General features: G+C 38.2%; 1 protein-coding gene across 11 annotated transcripts in view; it reads right to left on the bottom strand.

Moving 5' to 3' along the window:
• The window catches only part of DMD (dystrophin), a 3,940,859-nt gene that overhangs the window by 1,264,254 nt on the left and 2,653,864 nt on the right, over positions 1–22,741 (bottom strand). For all 11 annotated transcript variants that reach the window (XM_073664716.1, XM_073664719.1, XM_073664714.1 and 8 more), the window contains 2 exons: positions 18,776–18,877; positions 9,006–9,096 (listed from right to left, as the gene is read on the bottom strand). In XM_073664716.1, coding sequence (XP_073520817.1) covers positions 9,006–9,096; positions 18,776–18,877 — 193 coding nt within the window. The remainder of the gene's footprint in view (positions 1–9,005; positions 9,097–18,775; positions 18,878–22,741) is intronic.

Below are 22,741 nucleotides of genomic sequence, written 5' to 3'. Positions count from 1 at the left end.
GGTGACTACCTCTTGAAGCTCATTAAGAGAATGCCAAGAGTGTGCAAAGCAGTCATCAAAGCAAAAAGTGGCTACTTTGAAGAACCTAGAATATAAGACTTATTTTCAGTTATTTCACACTTTTTTGTTAAGTATATAATTCCACATGTGTTAATTCATAGTTTTGATGCCTTCAGTGTGAATTTACAATTTTCAAAGTCATGAAAATACAGAAAAATCTTTAAATGAGAAGGTGTGTCCAAACTTTTGGTCTGTACTGTATATACTGTATAAATATTTATATTAAAATTTACTTTTCAGCTAAGAAAATGAAATGATTGGAACTTTTAGATCTTGTTATATATCATATATTTTAAGTTTAACACATTTCTTTTTACTTGTACTTTTTTTTAAGTTCGTCCAGGGTGTGAGAACTTAATTGTTTGGTCACCTATACAATATTCTGCAATGATACTAAATTATTACAATATAGTGAAAAAGAAAAAGGCTGTGGGGACAGGTCAAGCACATTAGGGTTTTATCCAATTAACAATGTATAAAATAAAATGGTACTGCTCACCCACTGTGGTTGTGTGAGATACAACACTAGTAGGGTTTCAGAAATAGAGGTTTTACAGCTCCTTCAGCTTCTTAGGTTGGCGGATACAACATGGTAATAAAGTAATCAGAGATGTGGATAACCTGTTCTGCTAGTGGTATGTCCACAAATATTCCAATATGTGTTATAAGTTAACAGTGCAGTTTATTCTGAAAGCGTTTCGAAGCTCTAACACTTTTTCTTAATCAGAAGGAAAAAGGTTTATGGTACTCCTGAAGAAGTCTGAGAACATTGAAATGTGTTGAGAATAAACTTCACTGTTACCTGCTACACTGCATATTGAAATTATTTGTGGAAATACCACCAGCAACACAGTTTATCCACATCTCTTGCCTTAATAAAGTGAAATTGATGTTCTCCTATGAAGTTCAGTGAGAGGCAGTGATGGTGGCCTTCAGTAATTCAGTATGATCCTGGCTGCCTTGGCAAATCCTCATTAGATTTCAGCAATCATGTCGCAGGTGGGAAAAGGTTAAGTGTAGTGGGAGATGTTGCATGTATGCTGTAGAAATCAGTGCATTTAATGTCCCTCTATAGTTTAACAGCAGCAATTGGCGCTATCTTCAATTATTTCTCTTACAAGCAGATGCCTGCTGTATAAGACAGCCAACATATGACCAATATGGAGGTAGCTCAGCTCCTGACCCCACTCCATACAACTTACACAGAATTTGTCATGAAAATATACATTATAGATCATTAATGGGTTAAAGAAACACTTTTGGCCATGTGAAATGCTGAACTGCATAAAGAACTTCATGACTTCATTAAAATCTGTATGCAAATTTTTATGGAGATTTTCAGAAACACAAATTCTCTACAGTCATCTGTTTCTTGAATAATGCACCTAAACCATTTGGACACATTTTTATATTACATTTGGAATTTCATGTTCTAGCACCTGGATATTATCATATTGCAATACTGAATTTCTAATCTACAGTATATGGTAAACTACTTTCCAGAATAAAACAGTAACACAAGAATGGAAAGTGTAAAAGTGGATATTTGACCTTTAAAGTTTTGTAACATTGTCTTAAAGGGGTTTTCCCACAAGCAAAAGTTCATTTTAATCAATAGATCTTGGAATAATAATAAGTTTCACAATTGGATGTGTTTAAATAAAATGTTCCTGTGCTGAGATAATCTTATAAATGTTCCCCTGCTGTGTACTGTGTAATGTTTGTGTCTGACCGTACAGGAACATGGTCTGATCTCAGCACTTGAACATTTTATTTAAACATCCAATTGTGGAACTTAGTATTATTCCAAGATCTATTGATTAAAATGAACTTTTGCTTGTGAGAAAACCCCTTTAAGACAATGTTACAAAACTTTAAAGGTCAAATATCCACTTTACACTTTTCATTCTTGTGTTACTGTTTTATTCTGGAAAGTAGTTTACCATATACAGTAGATTAGAAATTCAGTATTGCAATATCCAGGTGCTAGAACATGAAATTCCAAATGTAATATAAAAATGTGTCCAAACGGTTTAGGTTCAATTGTGGAACTTATTATTCCAAGATCTATTGATTACAACAAACTTTTGTTTGTGAGAAAACCCCTTTAAGTATTAAAAATTACAATGAAATTATTAATAGGAAGGCACCTATAAATTGCAGAAAATTAGGAGTGGTCAAACCAGATGTACAACCAGTTTAGTTGCACTGCCTGTATTTCAGTCAGGATGCTGCTGTGGTCATTAAGTTTTTTTCCTCAAGTAGATTCTTCGCCTCTGACTCAGAACTTTTGGGTATGGACCTCAAGGATTTGACTGAATTCAGTAGAAGCCTTTATATTAAGTTGGAGGGTAATTGTCATTTTTTTAAAATATATATTACATTGTATAATGTTTGTGATTGATGTAGTCTGGGACCAGATTGGTCAAAAAAACACTCTGAAGTCTGCAGTTCTTGCATGAGCTGCATGCATAGAGTGGTTTATGGGTTCAATAGTAAGTCTATTGGTCTGTACACTCACTCTCTCAGAGCTGTCTACTGACCGATAGACTTACTATTGCGCTAGTACACCATTCTATGCATGCAGCTAATGCAGGAGCTGTGATCTTCAAAGCAGGGCTTTGACAGATTAGAAGGGGGTCTCAGGACCCAGAACCCCCCACTGATCAGAAACACTGTGCAGTGCCTATAATATATAAAAACTTTATTAATTAACAATTACACTTTAACTTGTTGTTTGCTTTTTTTGATTCCAACTCAAAACCTATATCATGGCAGGCAGAAACTTTAGCAGCAAGCCTCAGTAAAAACATGGACACATGTGGTATCCCACAAATCTTAACAACCCATAAAATGCAGTGATTACTTTATTTACAGTAATCAGAAAACAAGGTAAAAATGAAGTGATTTTTTTTTTTCCCAATAAATGCATAGAAAAAAGTTAGCAGAGATATAACGCTCGCCATGATTTTGTAGGCACTGAGAGATTGATTCCAGATATGTGTCACTTACTAGGTAGTGTGTGCTGTTTTAATAAAATAAGCATTTTTTCAGCAGGAGATTATCATCACTACCAGACTAGCTGCCTATGTAACCACGACCCCACAACTGATTGGCAGCTTGCTGACAATGTACAGTATATACAAAAAGCTGTCAATCATTGCTGTGGGTGGAATTATACAGGATTCAGCATTCTGAACACTGCTAGATCTGCAGCAGAGAAAACTATGATTGCTGGATACAGGGTCTCTGTCCCGCCATATTTTTGATACCAGATTATATAGCAAAAAATGGTGACAGAGTCCCTTAAAGTAAAAAGTAAGCAACAATATGTCTGTTATAACTATGACAAAAAAAGCAAAAAAATGGCTGATTTTCTGAACAAGTGAATCATAAAAATATTCTTGTTGTACTTGTATATATTCAAATGTTATGTACAGTTAGGTCCAGAAATATTTAGACCGTGACATAAGTTTTGGCATTTTACCAAAACATATTCAAGATATAGTCACATAAATCAATTTGGACTTAAAGTGCAGACTCTCAGATTTAATTTGAGGGTAATTCACATTTTAGTTGGAGTAAGGGTTTAGGAATTACAGCTCTTTAATATGTAGCTGCTTCTTTTTAAAGGAACCCAAAATAATTGGACAATTATCTGAAAATCTCTTTAAAGGGCTACATGGGCTATTCCCTTGTTAATCCATCATCAATTAAGCAGGTAAAAGGTCTGGAGCTGATTTTAATTGTGGCATTTGCATTTGGAAGCTGTTGCTGTGAACCCACAACATGCGGTCAAAGGAGCTCTCAATGGAAGAAAAACAAACCATCATTAGGCTGATAAAAGAAAAAAAAAAGAAATTAATCAGAGAGATAGCAGAAATGTTAGGATGTTAGGAGTGGCCGCATTTTCAGTAGTGCCATTTTTATTTACATTTGTCTTCTTGATTGTGTTTTATTTTACTTTTTGTTCGGCAGTATGATCATAAGCACCATTTTTTGCATTTTTTTATTGAATTTTTTTACCATATTTGCTAAAGGGGTTAACTAGTAGGACAGTTTTATAGGTCAGGTCGTTCCGGACGCGGCGATACCAAATGTGTGTACTTTTATTTATTTATTTTTTTAATAATAATATTTATGGGTACAATATATATATATATATATATATATATATATATATATATATATATATAAGTTATATAGATTAAAGACAGCACCATTTCATATTACTCACTAGTGGGTGCCAAGCCTTCAAACAGTCTGTCCAAACTGCTGCATGTCAATAGAAAAAATATAAAGAGGCAGCACTCCAAGAAATTTTTAAAAAAAAATTTTTGTTTAAAAAAAATATTTTTACAACTTTTTTTTTTCACTTTCTTATTTAGTCCCACTATGGGACTTTCACTTTCTGAAGTCTGATTGCTGCTATAAGGCATAGCAGTGCATGATCACTGCTATACATTATGGTTGTCATCCCTGCAGACACAAGATAGTTTAATCAAGCACTGTGCTTGATCAAACTACCTTGCTAGTGCCTGGTGACCCGGATGTTGTCATAATGATATCGGCTCACCATAGCAACGATCGGGACCACGCAATGACGTCATGGGATCTTTGATCCAAGAGCAGGGGGGCATTTGTCCCTCTGCTCACTTGCTAAATGCAGCAATCGCAGCATTTAGGGGGATAAAGTGCCAGGAGCGGTGTGGGCACCACTCCTGGCACTGAGTGCAGGGTGCAGCTGTCAGAATCAGCGGACACCCAGCGGCGATCGCGCCCGCACTGCTTCTGTGCAGGAGCGATTGCTGAGATGTAATAATACGTACCTGGTCATTAAAGCAAGGGGTTAAGACAAAACTTAAGGCAGAAAGACCGACTAACAAGCAAGAACTGAATTCAGCTGCAGTAAAGGCCTGGCAAAGCATCACAAAGGAGGAGACCCAGCGTTTTGTGACATCCATGACTTCCAGACTTCAGGCAGTTACTGCAAAGGATTCTCTACAAAGTATTAAAAATATTAAAATGTAACATTATATTTATGAAAAAGTTAATTTGTCTAATTACTTTTGAGCCCCTGAAATAAGGAGGCTCTGTAGAAAAATGGTTGCAATTCCTAAACGCTTCACAGGATATTTTTGTTCAGCGCCTTTAATTAAACCTGAAAGTCTACACTTCAATTGTATCTTAGTTGTTTCATTTTAAATCAAAAACAGTCACATGTACACTGTGTTCCAAATTATTAGGCAAATGAGTATTTTGATCACATGATACTTTTTATACATGTTGTCCTACTCCAAGCTGCATAGGCTTGAGTGAGAGCCAACTACCAATTAAGTAAATCTGGTGAAGTGCATCTCTGTAATGAGGAGGGGTGTTGACTAAAGACATCAACACCCTATATGAGGTGTGCTTAATTATTAGGCAACTTCCTTTCCTTTGGTAAAATGGGTCAGAAGAGAGTTTTGACGGGCTCTGAAAAGTCCAAAATTGTGAGATGTCTTGCAGAGGGATGCAGCAGTCTTGAAATTTCCAAACTTTTGAAGCGTGATCACCAAACAATCAAGCGTTTCATGGAAAATAGCCAACAAGGTCGCGAGAAGCGTGTTGGCCAAAAATGGCACAAAATAACTGCCCATGAATTGAGGAAAATCAAGCGTGAAGCTGCCAAGATGCCATTCGCCACCAGTTTTGCCATATTTCAGAGCTGCAATGTTACTGGAGTATCAAAAAGCACAAGGTGTGCAATACTTAGGGACATGGCCAAGGTAAGGAAGGCTGAAAAACGACCACCTTTGAACAAGAAACATAAGATAAAACTTCAAGAATGGTTCAAGAAATATCTTAAGACTGATTTCTCAAAGGTTTTATGGACTGATGAAATGAGAGTGACTCTTGATGGGCCAGATGGATGGGCTAGAGGCTGGATCAGTAAAGGGCAGAGAGCTCCAGCAAGGTGGAGGTGGGGTACTGGTATGAGCTGGTATCATCAAAGATGAACTTGTGGGACCTTTTCGGGTTGAGGATGGAGTGAAGCTCAACTCCCAGACCTACTGCCAGTTTCTGGAAGACAACTTTTTCAAGCAGTGATACAGGAAGAAGTCAGTATCGTTTAAGAAAAACATGTTTTTCATGCAGGACAATGCGCCATCACATGCATCCAACTACTCCACAGCGTGGCTGGCCAGTAAAGGTCTGAAAGAAGAAAAAATAATGACATGGGCCCCTTGTTCACCTGATCTGAACCCCATAGAGAACCTATGGTCCATCATAAAATGTGAGCTCTACAGGCAGGGAAAACAGTACACCTCTTGGAACAGTGTCTGGGAGGCTGTGGTGGCTGCTGCACGCAATGTTGATCGAAAACAGATCAAGCAACTGACAGAATCTATGGATGGAAGGCTGTTGAGTGTCATCATAAAGAAAGGTGGCTATATTGATCACTAATTATTTTGGTTTTTGTTTTAGCATGTCAGAAATGTTTATTTCTAAATTTTGTGCACTGATATTGGTTTACCTGGTGAAAATAAACAAGTGAGATGGGATTATATTTGTTTTTTATTAAGTTACCTAATAATTCGGGACAGTAATAGATACTTGCACAAACAGATATCCTCCTAAGATAGCCAAATCTAAAAAAAAACCACTCCAACTTCCAAAAATATTAAGCTTGGATATTTATGAGTCTTTTGGGTTGATTGAGAACATAGTTGTTGATCAATAATAAAAATCATCCTCTAAAATACAACTTGCCTAATAATTCAGAACACAGTGTAGAGCCCAAATCAGGAAGATTTGGTCACTGTCCAAATATTTCTGACCCAACTGTATATGTGTTTATTGAATATGATTGTGTGCTTGTTTGTACTATGTGTATCTGCGTGTAATGCATGTGTAGCTGGCACATTTGTATGGCAGCTAACATTGTCATATGCATCAAGGTGAATGGTGGAGAGAGTTGGCCCTGGGATTAATAAACAGATGCCAACTCTATTTTTAGTGCTCTTTGCATGAAATTGGCACAGTTTGACTATAGATTAATCTTGTTGCATAGCGTGATTGAGCTGGTATACATATTTTATTAGCATTCACTGTTACCTACAGATCACATTTCACATAAAAACTCACATGCTGTATACCATTTATTCAGATGAATTTCTATATATTTTGTTATATTATACACAGTGCCGATAGGTGAATGTGTAGTAGTTAGCATATTGTAAACCTTAAACAGTGTATCATGAAAGTGCACAAATAATTCCTTTTAAATGTTGTAAAATTTTACATAAATGATGTATCATAGTATAAAGCTTTACTGCAGTACTTGTACCAGTATTGACTTGTACTTGTTCTATCACTTGCTTGGGCTGAGCTGCAGTATAAGCTACAAGAAAATGCATATATTTATGTTGCTGTGCTAAGGGGTCAGACCTCACAGATCACTTATTGATGGCTTATCCTAGACTGGAAGCTCTATTAATAAAGACTAATACAATATATTGTTCTTTTTAGAAACGGTAGTATAGAAATCAATAAGAGGTCAATTATAACTAACACATAGCCGTAATTAGAAAGGTTCCACTGCTTTGTGCCAAAGCCCTCTATACAAATCTGAGTGTCTTCATGTTACCAGACTATCATCAAATCCTTTGATGTCTGATCTTGCAAAGATGTGTTACTCATTCACCTCTGCATGTTGATCTATTCTATGTGGGTAAAAGGCCTCCATACACATTAGATGAAGGCTGGCCGATTTCAGGGGATCTTCCAACCACGTGATGTGTATGGGACTCTTCCAGGTCTTTCCAATAGATCATTTCAGAGAAGAGTAGAGCAATCAAAATTTCAATTTTCATTTTTTTAGTTTTCAGGAAAGATAATCCGCAGCACTGTCAGGCTCAACTTTCTCCTCTCTACCCATTGGAAAGACAAATAGTTGGTCAAGCATTCTGCATATGGTGGAGTTGGCGGAGATAGCTGTCTGCCGAATCAATGTTTAACTGACAGTTATCTAATGGCCACCTTTAGAAAGAAAAAAGGACAATTCTAAGATATAACTGTAGAATCAGAAAATATATAGGATTTTTTTGTAACAATGGAAGCACATAGCGTGTAACGGAAAATGAACAGATTACACAAATCAGTAGAATATGTTAGTCAATTTCATATACTAGCTCCTTTTTTGCTATTTTGACTTGCTTTTATTTCTTTGTGCAGTTTCTATGAATCTTCTCTGGAAACCATCAAGATGTAGACAAGCAGGCTAGATTTGTTTGGCAGAACCATAATTCAATAGGTATTGCCTCAATGTAGTTTGTTTATTACCACTTTAATGCTTTTGCATTTGTGCTCAGTAACACATGAATGACAGTTCATCACCCTGTGACTGACACATTGCATTTTAATAATAATAGATCTTTTATTACTGAGGTATATAGTTATTACTCAGTTACATTGTATGGTTGAAAAAAAAGACATTTCAATCACGTTCAACTAACGGACTGGTAAGATTGTGGAAAATGTTGTAAATAAAGAGAAGTTATGTAAGTAAACTTTAAATTTGGTCATCGCCCATTGACCTACAGGAGAGTAAACTCAAATGCATGAATTAATCTGCTTTAAAGGTTTTACACGACAAAGCTTTTCACAATATTTTTTATGAGACTTTTCTATACTTGTATAGATTAATCAAGTTCTCCTTAAACGTTTTTTTTTTCAAGAATAAATATAATGTTTTTAATATTTTGTATACATATAAATAATATAATTATTTAAAGATTCCCATTCTTTATATTTAAACAAAGCAATATTATTACATAGAAATTCTATAAATTGTGTAGCTATAGATTCTGGAATTTATATAACATACAGCATGTCATAAATGCTAACCAACAATACTTCTTTTATGAAATGTCAGTACATGACTATTCGGATTTAACACTTACGGTCACCAGGGGCCACAGCAGGCCTTCTTTTCAATTCTTCCAGTAACAGGCTTACTGTGTTCCACTCCTTATTCAGATCTTCTACCTTTTTCTGTTTAAAATACATATTTTTTTTAGTAGCAAGAAATAACATTGAATTGAACCTACTAAATAGAGTTCAATGGCTGTATGAGATGATATGGTAGACTATATATAAATATATATATATATATATATATATATATATATATATATATATATATATATTTGCATGCCATTTAAATGAAGCGATTTATATGCAGGATTACATGTCATACATCAACCACTGTAAGTTAGCAGAGTGGATAAGGGTTTATACTAAAATGGAATTTTGATTACAATTTTGGTTGACTTAAATTTTCTATTTTAGCAACAGATGTAAATAGAATAACAAACCTACTCAAAATAAACCTGCTTACAAGCTTCGAAAAATGTGTAATTTCAGGGGTGTAGCTTGCGGCTTCTAGGTCTCAATGCAGAATCTGTTACAGGGCCCCTACCTACTATGTACTATTTATAATGCTGATGTCTTTGTGTTGAAGTAGGTCAGTTTGATTCCCTTAGACAACAGGACACTGGTTAAATTTGTATTCTCATGTCATTAAATTGCTTTAGTTACTTAGACAACAAGAAAATAAGCAAATTAACAATTGATTTGATCATTCTATCTGCTGTCATTATACCATTGTGAGGGGCCATGTGAGGGCTTATTTTTTGCAGGACAAGTTGTACTTTTGAAAAACACCATTGATTTTACCATAAAATGTGCTGGAAAAAATTCCAAGTGCGGTGAAATTGCAAAAAAATTGCAACTCCACAATTGTTTTATAGCATTATTATTCTCCAGGTCATTACGATTTTGTAGACACCAAACATGTATAGGTTTTTTTTATTTAAGTGGTGAAAAAAAAATCCAAAGTCTGCAAAAAAAAAAAATGGCACCATTTTCCGAGACTTGCAGTGTCTTTTTGGAGTCTGGGGCCAGGTGAGGGCTTATTTTTTGCTCGCCGAGCTGATGTTTTTATTGATGACGTTTTGGGGTAGATACGATCTTTTGATTGCCTCTTATTGCATTTTATTGCGGCAACCAAAAAAATCATAATTCTGCCGTTTTGATTTTTTTTCTCGTTATGTCTTTTACCAATCTGATTATTATTTTTAGATATTGATAGATGTGTATATTTGATTTTTTTTATTGTTTTATTGTGAATGGGGCGAAAGGGGAGTGATTTGAACTTTTATATTTTTGTTAATATTTTAAAAACTTTTTTTTTTTACTTTTCACTTGCTTCAATAGTCTCCATGGGAGACTAGATGCTGCAATTATCTGATTGCCTGTGCTACACACAGGCAATCATCAGTTCGCCTGTGTGTAGCAGAAATGCTCATTTGCTATGAGAGCCGACTGCTGGGCGGTGCTCATAGCATCCCGGCAATGACAACCGCAGGGGTCTCCTGCAGACCCCAGGTTGTCATGCCAACCCATCGGCGACCCGCGGTCATGTGACACGGGCACCAATTGGTGGGATTTATGACATCCTTCCACCGTAGTCATGTTAAATGCCGCTGTCAGAGATTGACAGCGGCATTTAAATAGTTAACAGCCGCTGGAGGATTGCGATTCCACCCTCGGCTGTTAGGGGCACATGACAGCTGTATAGATCAGTTGTCATGTGCCCGGTAACAAGGGGGCTCATCGCCGAAGCCCGCATGGGGTGTGGGGATCCCACCTAGGACATATGAATATGTCCTATGGAGGAAAGGGGTTAAATCTCCCTACTTTAAACCATCTTATACATACAATAATAATTCTACCACTAGATTGTGTGATCTACTGTAATTTCCCTCGGGATCAATAAAATGTATTGTATCATATATTTAAGCTCTTATAAAGAATTTCTATTCAGTCCAAAAGGAAAATGCATAAATTTATACAAATCAGACCTCAAGTTGACTGTGAAGATTTTAAATTGAGATTGTAGGGCAACAGTTATATATAGTAATGAATAAGCTCTGGATAAAAATATTTATTAAATCTCTGATAAAAAAAAATTAACACTAGCATCTGTTTTTTTTTAAAGCAATAGAAAATAGCCAATGGTGGGTAAAACGTACTTTACTTACTGTCTGAAGATCACTATTTAGTGCCTGTCTGTTGTGATTATGTCCCAGCTCTGCTTGGACTACGTAGAACTGTTGTTCAGGCAGTGTGACTGACAAGACTACATTCTTCAGTACATATCCCTTCATTTCTCTCACGTACTTGTTTTTGTGCTACAGTGCAGTGTTTCTGAGACATCAACAATCCTTAAAACAATTAAGCTCTACAAGTTGATTTATTGCCTTGATTTCCATTTCTTGATGACATGTCATACACAGTCAATTATGGTACCAGTGAATGTCTACATCTGGATTTGGCATTTAATCAAATTTTGCTTTGTCTTTTTAAAGATATATTTATAAGTATTAAAGGAGGCTATGTAGCTCCATTCCCATGCACCAGAAAAAAAAACATATAGATTTTTGTAAAAAAATATTGTCAAAATAGCCTCCTACTTATTTTATAAAACTTCACATTGAATTGGAGTAATTGTCATGTAGTTCCGCAAAATTTCTAACTGCACATTTATGGCAAAAATCCAAGTGTCATTCTAGAATTTCTGCAGCAGATCTGGTAGTGAATTTATATATGTTAGATTCCTCTATTTGCTTGTGGCTTGTGAACATACCTAAACACAATACCAAAAAATGTCACCACTTATTGATGCATAATCAGTAATTTTCGCAACTACTGTCCAAATGAATTTAGAGAGCTGCTTATCTGCAGTCACTAAACATGAGTGTATAATTTGAACTGAATTCTACTTTTTCAAAAATCCATGTTCGCCTATATGTGGATTTTTTGTAATTCACTTCCACGTGGATTTAGCAAAATGGCATCTGCTGGCTGCTATTTTTTGAGCTTTTAAAGGCCATCAAAATATTTTTTCAGAAAATTACTTAAACTCACCTATCCGGCGCCTCCGCTCCTCAATGCTACCTGTCCAGTTCTCATCATGTCTTTGGATCAACGTCAGCTGGGCTGAAATCCCTGGGCCTTGCTTACTAGTCTGAGCAATGCATGTTTGCTAGGCTTGGGAAGGTTCTACACCTGCATCCTTGAAGGTCACGGCTCACGCCTTTCCAATAAGGACCAGATGGATGGCAGTGAGAAGCTGAGGGGTCGGGGAGGTGAGCAGGGATGTGAGTAAAAAGGTTCTTTTACTTTTTTATATATTGCATTTATTCTGCTCTGGGATGTAGATAAAGCCCAGAGCATACTAAAGGACATTAAATTTGACCGAAATAACTTCTCCATGATTTCAATTTCATTTGGAAAAATGCCCAAAAAGGTGAATTTGAATTTTGCCTGATCCACTCATCTCTAGCAGCCACCTCTTTATTCTTGTCAGCCACATAATTTTGCCATCAGCAATGAGATAGATGCAGGTCCAACCTGTGGATGTTCCGTAAATTACCTAAAAGAGTTAAACTCTTGAAACCAAATAATCATCAAGGAAAATAAATTGTTCTACTGAAACACCTTTCGAACACATATGTATGTGGACCTCAGCACCCAAACCAATGGATACTTAAGCAATGGATATCCAAATCAATGGATATTTAATATCATTGTCTGGAAACATTGTACACTGTTTGCCATATGAATTAAGCTCTCCATACCCTGCTCTCTCCCATGCAGCCATATAAAGTTAGTCCCAGATTTACAATACAGTCCAACAGGAGCTGCATGATCGGTTCAAGAGAAACATATTACAATAATTTGCAGTTAGCATTAGCAGTATTCAAACTCGGTGATAGAATTCAAAGCATGCTGATGCGCAAAAAATATACTAAAATATAAAGGAAATATTTAATTTTACATAGAACTACAGTTATCCCTAAACTAAGATTCATGTGCACAGATGTGGAACAAAACCTGTTAGAACACAGTCTTTCATTAAAGAGTAAGCAGTAATGCTCTGCTCTTATACACATTAGGAGCCTCCATCGGGGGTTCCATCTGTTATGCTAGCATTCTGCAGTCGGCAATGCTTTTATTGCTGTCAAAACGACCAAACACCAATGAAACTCCAGCAGAATGCATTTAAGTCAGTCAGTAACCATTTTAATCTGTCAGATAATGGATCCACGACAGTGTCATGACTTCCATATAAACAAAGTTTCTATTCTAATAGGAGCAGAACAAAAAAAGCAATAAGTAATAGTCTTTGAAAGCAATATTGTATCCATTATCTCGATCTCTTCCTTCCCCACCTAACAGAAGACACAGGCGATCTGCCTAATACTTCATACAAAAACTCTCCAACTTCATATGCCTCCAGCTGTTATGGAAGAACAATGGTTGGACAAAATCAGAAAGCTGCGCTTGAAACTATTTACCCATGCATATTATGTTCAAACATTTCTCCTTTGTTATTTTATCATAGGAAATCAACTGGGATTGGAAAACAATATATACCGAACTGTCATAGCTCATTGTCAGATGCTCAACATATCTCCTTGAGGCCCATGAGAACAAAGAAAGGCCACAGACACTCACAATGCCTTTCAGAAACGTTCATAAGTAAGACACAAATAAAAAAAGTACTTTTCATGGAAAGTAAAAAACAAGCAAAAAAACAAGGAATATTCATTTATATGTCAAACAACGTAGACTTTAGATTGACTTGTTTAAGTTAAAATGAACATGCCAAAATCGTTCAAACATAAAAACTCCGAATTGCTGCTTGCTTTCCTCTCCTTTAAAGTAATGTTTTGGGGAGGTGAAGTAGCTTGCCAAGGTCACTCGGCAAGAGGATGAGCAAGAAACAGTACAAATTAGTTATGTTACAAAACCAAAGAGAATTCTCACTACCTTGTTTTCTTTTACTCAACATCATTTCTTTAGCTTTACCTGACAAACTTTGCCATGAATTATTTCTCTGAAACTTTCACAAAACAAATCACACAATATAAATGAACATTACTTATTACTGTATAGTGGTTCTATAGAAAAACTTGCCTTGTTATTTATAAGTTATTGGTTTCTATGCACAGAACATGTCCCTATTTATAGTAAAACATACTGAGCTCTAATCAACATCTTTTCAGTAACAATGTTTTATCTAGTTTGGCTTCTCTATCAGGAAGTTGTTTTTCAGTTCTTTACAAGAGTTGGCAGAAAACATTGCCTAGATGATGTGAAAATTAACCAGGGAGTGGTAGTATCAGTGTCTACAGTCATGGCCAAAAGTTTTGAGAATGACACCAAAATTATGTTTTCACATGATCTGCTGGCCTCTGGTTTTTATTAGTGTTTGTCTGATGTTTATATCACATACAGAAATATAATTGCAATCATATTATGAGTACCAATAGGTTATATTGACAGTTAGAATGAGTTAATGCAGCAAGTCAATATTTGCAGTGTTGCCCCTTCTTCTTCAAGACCTCTGTAATTCTCCCTGGCATGCTCTCAATCAACTTTTGGACCAAATCCTGACTGATAGCAGTCCATTCTTGCATAATCAATGCTTGCATTTTGCCAGAATTTGTTGGTTTTTGTTTGTCCACCCGTCTCTTGATGATTGACCACAAGTTCTCAATGGGATTAAGATCTGGGGAGTTTCCAGGCCATGGACCCAAAATCTCTATGTTTTGTTCCATGAGCCATTTTGCTATCACCTTTGCTTTATGGCAAGGTGCTCCATCATGCTGGAAAAGGCATTTTTGGGCATCAAACTGCTCTTGGACGGTTGGGAGAAGTTGCTCTTGGAGGACATTCTGGTACCATTCTTTATTCATGGCTGTGTTTTTAGGCAAGACTGTGAGTGAGCCGATTCCCTGGGCTGAGAAGCAACCCCACACATGAATGGTTTCAGGATGCTTTACAGTTGGCATGAGACAAGACTGGTGGTAGCGCTCACCTCTTCTTCTCCGAATAAGCTGTTTTCCAGATGTCCCAAACAATCGAAAAGGGGATTCATCAGAGAAAATGACTTTGCCCCAGTCCTCAGCAGTCCACTCCCTGTACCTTTTGCAGAATATCAGTCGGTCCCTGATGTTTTTTCTGGAGAGAAGTGGCTTCTTTGCTGCCCTCCTTGAAACTAGCCCTTGCTCAAAGAGTCTCCGCCTCACAGTGCGTGCAGAAGCACTCACACCAGCCTGCTGCCATTCCTGAGCAAGCTCGGCACTGCTGGTAGTCCGATCCTGCAGCCGAAACAGTTTTAAGATACGGTCCTGACGCTTGCTGGTCTTTCTTGGGCGCCCTGGAGCCTTTTCGACAACAATGGAAGCTCTCTCCTTGAAGTTCTTGATGATGCGATAGATTGTTGACTGAGGTGCAATCTTTGTAACTGCGATACTCTTCCCTGTTAGGCCATTTTTGTGCAGTGCAATGATGGCTGCATGTGTTTCTTTAGAGATAACCAGGGTTAACTGAAGAGAAACAATGATACCAAGAACCAGCCTCCTTTTAAAGTGTCCAGTGATGTCATTCTTACTTAATCATGACTGATTGATCGCCAGCCCTGTCCTCATCAACACCCACACCTGTGTTAATGGATCAATCACTAAAACGATGTTAGCTGCTCCTTTTAAGGCAGGACTGCAATGATGTTGAAATGTGTTTTGGGGGTTAAAGTTCATTTTCTGGGCAAATATTGACTTTGCAAGTACAGTAATTACTGTTAAGCTGATCACTCTTTGACATTCAGGAGTATATGCAAATTGCCATTACAAAAAATGAAGCAGTAAACTTTGGAAAAACTACTATTTGTCTCATTCTCAATACTTTTGGCCATGACTGTACATCATGTATAAAGAAAATTTGGGAAGTCGTACTGATTGTTTCTGCATAATTTATATCAAGAAACAGGGGGCCCTGCACAATCTGCGCTTAGAATAGTTGTAAAGAGAGACAATTTTGTATTTTCTATGATTTCAGTATAAGCATGGAAAAACAGGAATTCATTATTATCTATGCCTACATTGTTTATAAAGAGAGACAGGGAAGAGAGATGAGAAGATCGGGCAAAACTCAAATTCTCATCTTTGCACCAATTTTCCTGGGAAATTCGCTTCACAGGGAAGTTATTCTCCGCAAATTTAATGTTCATTATTATTCTCTGGGGTCTCATGAGACCTCAAAGCATAATAAACATAAGATGTAAAAAATAATAAAAACACTTGTACTCTTTGAACAGGTCACCTCTCTAGTTTCTTCCTATTACCTGTTCAGTTCTCGGAGCATCATCAGATCACCACCTCTCATGCTGAAATCCTTTGGCCTCTCATGTTGATCAAAGATTTCTAGATGTAAGGAGGCATGGGAGGTCTCTACGCATATGCTTGTAAGGTCATGGCACACACCATTATATCATGACGGCAAGACCTTGCACGTGCTTGCGCAGAATCCTCACAAGCCACATCAAAGCTGGAAGTTTCGACCCAACTTGAGAGGCCTGGCAGTTTCAATGCAAGAACAACAGTCTGAAGATGCGACGAGGACTGGATGGGTGACATGAAGGGGCAAGAGAGGTGAGTATAATGATTTTTCTTATCTTTTACCATTTTGATGGCCTTTTTTCAGCTACCATTTTGCTGAGTCCATGCAAAAGTGAGTTACAAAAAATCTGCCTTTTGGTGATTTTTTTGAAAATTCAAGTAAAATTCAATTCTACTCAAATTTATTTGCTCATCTCTGATCGGAAAACATTACTATCATTACATGCATCATTTATAAGAAAAAACAGATAGGAAGTGATATCTATCCCTACTCATTCATAAGAAGAGCTGGAGATATAACCGTCTGTACATAAATAATTTTGAAGAGAAATTAATGTATTTGCTCACTTTAGCCTAAAAGGAACAACAATGCAAAGGTCATAAAATCTAGACATCACTACTTCCAGTTGATCTTTAACTCATACTTAATGTAGACAACAATGAAAATATGATACAGCTGATTACTACAGCGGAGTCTTTCATGTTTTATATCTGTAATAACTACCCATCTGCACTGGCGCAATAGGCAAAAAGAGAATGTGTTCTTGCCAGAGACTAACAACAAAGCTCCAACTCATGTACAAAGTGCTGTGATGGTACATCTGCAAAACTGAAAGCTTAAAAATTATGTTTTCATATTTGTTTCAAATATTATGAAAATTGAAATTATAAACTAAACTAAATTAGAAATGAAGTTATGAGATATGTCTACCCAGTACTAAAATGATGATTTATTGCAAGAGATGATAGATAATAGCCAGACATTAATTTCAGTAGTATTTCAGTTGCCTGGCAGACATTAACTGTAAATATGTTCCAGAACTTTTACTAGGCCCATTCTAGCTGGCGTGAAGATAAATGCATCTGTTTGCTAAAGAGTCCTACTTACTTTCTAGGGGTTTTTTTGTTTGTTTTTTGTAGGCGGTAAAGAAATGCTGATCATAAGGGCTTACACTCTACAGGTGACAGAGAGAAAGAGAGATAGAGAGAGAGAAAGAGGCCCCAACGAGCCATAAGAGCTTAGCTTTTACAAATGAGAGAGTGGGCCCTCTTGACCTCAAGAGCTTACATTCTACAGATATAAGAGATATTTTCTCAGTGACTCTGGAGAAGGAAAAGTACTTGATCTATGCTCCGCTGTGAACTGTTAATCTGTGATGGCACAGGTACTGATCCCCACTGCACAGGCAAGTTTTCTTCTCAAAGCCGCGAATCAAATCTCAAAATGCTTGAATTCACGTGAAACCACAAATTTCTGGAAATTTGTCTCAAACTCATTAGGCTTCTGGTCTGGTGCCAGTGCTAGATGATTATGTGACTGCAAGTATGCAATATTTGTGATATGCATACTCCAGGTCACCTTCTAACAAGATATGCACGTCTAGTTGGTATGGGGCCAAAAATATGCATATTGCCTACTTGCAGTCACATGACCATCCAGCGCCATCACTGGAGAATTCTGATAGCTGTGACAAGTCCGCAGTCACATAGAGTGACTGCAGACTTTTGTACCAAACTTGGACAACTTCTTTAATGTTCTCCACATATTTACATTTCTAACATGGCACGTCTAACATTTTCATAACTTAAATTGAATGATATGTACCTGTGTCATTATCAGTGTGTATCCCCATATTATTGCTAAATACTGTGCAATATTTTGGGGTTTTATAAATGTAATGAAATAAATGGAAACAATTCAACCCTATTGCACTCCCTATATCTTTGTTGGGAAAAATGGCACAGTCTGTATTGCTATTCATGCAGTCATATAGATGTCACAATGGAAGTTTGGCAGGCCACATTATATATACAATCAGGTGTGACCCTCTCAAAATTAAAACTTGCATAGGTTACCAGTGTTGATCCTAAACCACCCCCATGTAAATGTAGAGATGTAGAGTGTACAGCAATCGCTGCATAATATAGTATAGAGAACCTTGTGCAAAGAAAAGAGTTTTCAGGTTTTAAAGAGAAAAGCCCAAACTGGATGTGATATCAATATAAATGATTCCCCTACAATTTAATGACAACAGAATACTTGCCTGAGACTGCATTGTATGTATTCAGAATATTATTACCACATTTGTGAAAGAATTCCAGGGGTTAGACAACCAAAGGCAAATTACTCCCATTTACTACAAATGTTATCCATATAAGACATATTTCAAAGAAATAGACTGACACATGTCAAAAATATGTACCTTTAAAGGATAGGATGCGGATTTCTCTGCTTGAAGCTGATACCCCTTAGACAATATACCTTCCACATGTGGCCTTTTAGCTGCTATAGCATCCTCTGTTTCCTAAAATAGGGAAAATATTCATCAATTAGAATTACAATAGAATTTTATTACATTGTTAGAAATAATTCTATGATTTCAATGGAACTAATTGGAAATGAATGTAAGATTAATATAACATACGTAGCATCTACACACTTAGCAATAAAAAATAGTAATATGTGTAGCACCCTGAGGATTCGGCTGCTACAGGGGTATTGCACCTCAACCCAGAGGTGTGATATTCCACTCCCGGGTAAGGATGGAGTGTGGAACTGAGCTCAGTCAGCTGCATGCACTACACACATCCCATTTCCGAGGAACAGACCAATGGTACTCCCACTTAGAAATGTGCAGGTACGACCGAGTCTGTTCCTGGCTGGAGTGGGAGGGGGGTGGTACATCCCAGTAGTGTAGGGGCAGATAGGGGGAGCAGCCTGGGTAAAGATAGGAGCTCATTGGGTGCTGGTCACCTGAGCTCACACATAGAGGGAGTATTTAAGGTGGGCACCATCTAAGATCAGGGTCAGTCAGCCACGGTCAGTCAGTGAGTCTTTGCAGAGAAGTCAGAGGAAGAGAGCAGAAGAGCAGAGCAGCCCCAGAGCAAGAGTGAGAGAGGAGAAAGAAAGACCCAGAGGGGGAGAAAGAAGGAACTCTGAGAACCCAAACTAAATCAAAGGGTGAAGAGTTGGCAACAGGGTACCGGATCCCAAGCTGGCAGAGGCTACAGCACACCTTAGCCAGAGACCGGAGGTCGTGGGCAGGATCTGCCACGATCACCCACTAAATCCACCCGGAAGGCATACCACGAATAGGGTCAGGAAAGCCAGAGAAGGTTTTGCCAACAAGAGGCCCGAGGGAGCCGGACATAGGTGGATCCCTGGTGGGGAAGGCCAGAGACGAGGACAGGTCAGAACGGGAGCTCAGAACCACGCTCCAGAACTACTTGGGGGTTGGCCGAGTCCAGGACCTGGTGGACGCAGCACGGCTCGGGTGGTCACTCAAGGCCGGAGTGACCGGAACATCTGCAGTAAGTAAAGAACCCTGAACTGCACAACCCGACTCTGTCTCTGATTACCATCATCCCTGCACTTCCACAACCACCATCCTCTGCACCTGACCCCCTGAGGCTATACCCCTCCCGTTGGGGGTTATACTACCTAAGCTGCACAAACACCATCAGCCTCAGTGGACCCTGCTGCAGCGGCGGCCGTAGTGACCGCAATTCAACGGGTGGCGTAGTCGACATAAAGAACATCCAGTAACATCATAGGACTGCCACACACTGAGCTTGACACCCTGGGCACGGACCGGGTCACAGCCACTCGGAGACTACAACCCCCATCTGATCCGGCTCCGGGTATTCCCCCAAAGAATATGGCCCAGGGGGCGCGTCATATGCGTGCATAGAAAGAGGTAGAATGAGATAAAGAGAGAGGACGAGAGAGAATGGTGTGTTCTTGAAATCTGAGCACTCTGATATAACCTTATTGTTTGCTTTCTGCAATTAAAGATATTGAAATGCCGATGTAAGAACAAATCAAGTCACAGAAGATGTATTACCAGCAATTTTGAACATCTTAATTTGTCAAAGAGAAACATTTTAAATACATAAAACATTAACAAACTTTAATAATAGATTCTTAAAAGGCCATTTGCCTGTGGGAAGTAGAAATCATGACAGATTTTGCCTGTCAAGTAGCAATTTTTCCAAAGGTCTACAGAAAAAAATGTGACAGTGCATTAGTATTTAGACATTAGCATAAAACTTGTATTCTACATCAACTGATCTGAGTGTCTTCAGAACATTTACTGCTATACATGTTTAGCAATTATTTTAGTATAATTTGTGTTTTATAATTAAAGGGATAAAAAAATGCTTTTTTGGTGTTAAAGTACCAAATAACTACAACTAAAGCTTAATTTCTACCTATTTATTTTTACATTAAAGACGATTTTCTTGACTTTGGGTTTCTTTCTCTATGAGGCTAAGAATTTTCCAGTAGGTTGTTGCTAATTATGTTTCTGTTCTCCCCGACGTTGATCTCTACAGGCTCAGAGCAGTCACAGGACATGCTTGCAGGTAATTCCACGGTCTACTTTGACTTTGTATCGACAGAGCAGCCTTTTCTCTTCTGCTCTGCTCTGTTGATGGGGCATCACTGCCGATGTCATGTTGACTGACAGCAGGCTCTCCACTTCCTAACTGTGGGGAGTTGGCTGTCAAAAAGCAGGGTAACGGCAATGACGTCTCATTGACAGGGGAGGTCGGATGTGAAAGAGCTTCTCCATCAACATGAGGTCAATTGACCAAGACTCCTCTGAACCTGTCACAGGTGTGTCAGGGTTGACAGACAGTAATATGGTGTCCGGCTGTAGAAGGTGGCTGCGTTTGGCCTTACAAACATCACCCTTATCCTTTTATGACTCCTCTCTCTTTAGGACCCAGGGTGGCCTTCACCTTGCTTGGGGATTATACCTTTCCCTTTAGGACCCAGAGGTATCCTTACCTTTCAGCTGCTTATCAGCACTTCCTTGCTGTGTCCTTAAATACACTCAGTTGCTGGTGATAGCGTGTTATACCTGTACAGACCTGGGATTCTAGTAGTTGACTAGAATTACCTTGGAGTTCCTTCTTGGACTGTTGGCGTGCTTTCTCCGATGTCTTATGGAGTGAAGTGTATTCTCCTGTTTGTTTCTCCTGTGTGTACTTTAGTTTGTAGTGGGGCTGACTTAGTGCTTACCCCTCCCACTATCTACCGAGGGTTTAGCCTTAGGGTCAGCTAGGGCCAGGTTTTCGGCTCGGTGATAGGTGCAGAACCTATTTAGGGTCTATAGGGGAGTCAGGGTTTGTCATTAGATCTGTTTAGGGGTCTCCACTCTCCCTTTCCCTTGTTGTAGGGCTCCCTCCCCTTTTCCCATCATTATACACTGGGTTCTCCCCATATCTAGCATGACAGAACCAGAAAAGATTGGCGCAGGACAAAACAGACAGGTAGTTAGCAATTACCTACTGGTCAGTTATTAGCCACATAAAAAGAGCCCAAAGTCCCAGATAACCCTTTTAAATCAATTATTCCCACAGTGTCATGCAGTCACAGGCTCAACCAGATCACATTAATGCTTCTAAGTATTACCATGTCAGACGGTCAGATAGATTTGAAGAAAACATTTCTCCTAATAAAAGAGACACCCAATGTAACTAAAGTAATATCCTGAAGTGGCAGCATGATGCAGTCAGTGGAATGCACTGTACATTAGAATCGGGGGATTTTTACTGTAGAGATCTGGGTGGTGTAGGAGTAATGCACTTACCTAGTCTGCCACCCAATGCCCCTCCTTCCAAGTAATTTTGAATCCTTTCTGCCCATAAAGCCAGTAGGTGGCTACCACCACAGTGTGCTTGTCTTTTGTGTCTTCCCTTTCTTTCTTGTGATCTCTAAGTCTACAGAATAATGTATATTTAGCTTTTATTGTGGATGCCATGGTAGCTTCAGAAGGCTAACACTGCATGGGCATGGTATCCTGTCATGTAACTTGCATCAAGAGAACACATTCATAAGAGGGTATGGCTTTTAGAGGATTTTATATATAACGTGGCAGTGTAGCTGTTGGAGTGGCATATTAATGTTACTAAAGTGACATTTCAATTAACATTTGTGATTGGGGTCAAAACCTTGAATAGGGCCAGAGAGAGAATGGCAGGCTTCCTTTTTCACATCTTTCAAGCTTAAGGAACAGACTGTACAAAGGCTTGTGGGACTCATCATCATCATGAGGAATGAACATGGGGACTGTTATATTTGAGGTGCTAGGCAGTAGGTGCCAAGACTTACAGTATGTAAATGAGGGACACTGTAATATACAGTTAGAAACTGGGCACCCTTG

The sequence above is a fragment of the Phyllobates terribilis genome, unplaced genomic scaffold (assembly GCF_046119375.1).
Source record: "Phyllobates terribilis strain yellow unplaced genomic scaffold, ASM4611937v1 Scaffold_2__4_contigs__length_985480577, whole genome shotgun sequence".
NCBI classification, from domain to species: Eukaryota; Metazoa; Chordata; class Amphibia; order Anura; family Dendrobatidae; genus Phyllobates; species Phyllobates terribilis.
This window is presented reverse-complemented; position numbering and strand designations above follow the sequence as displayed.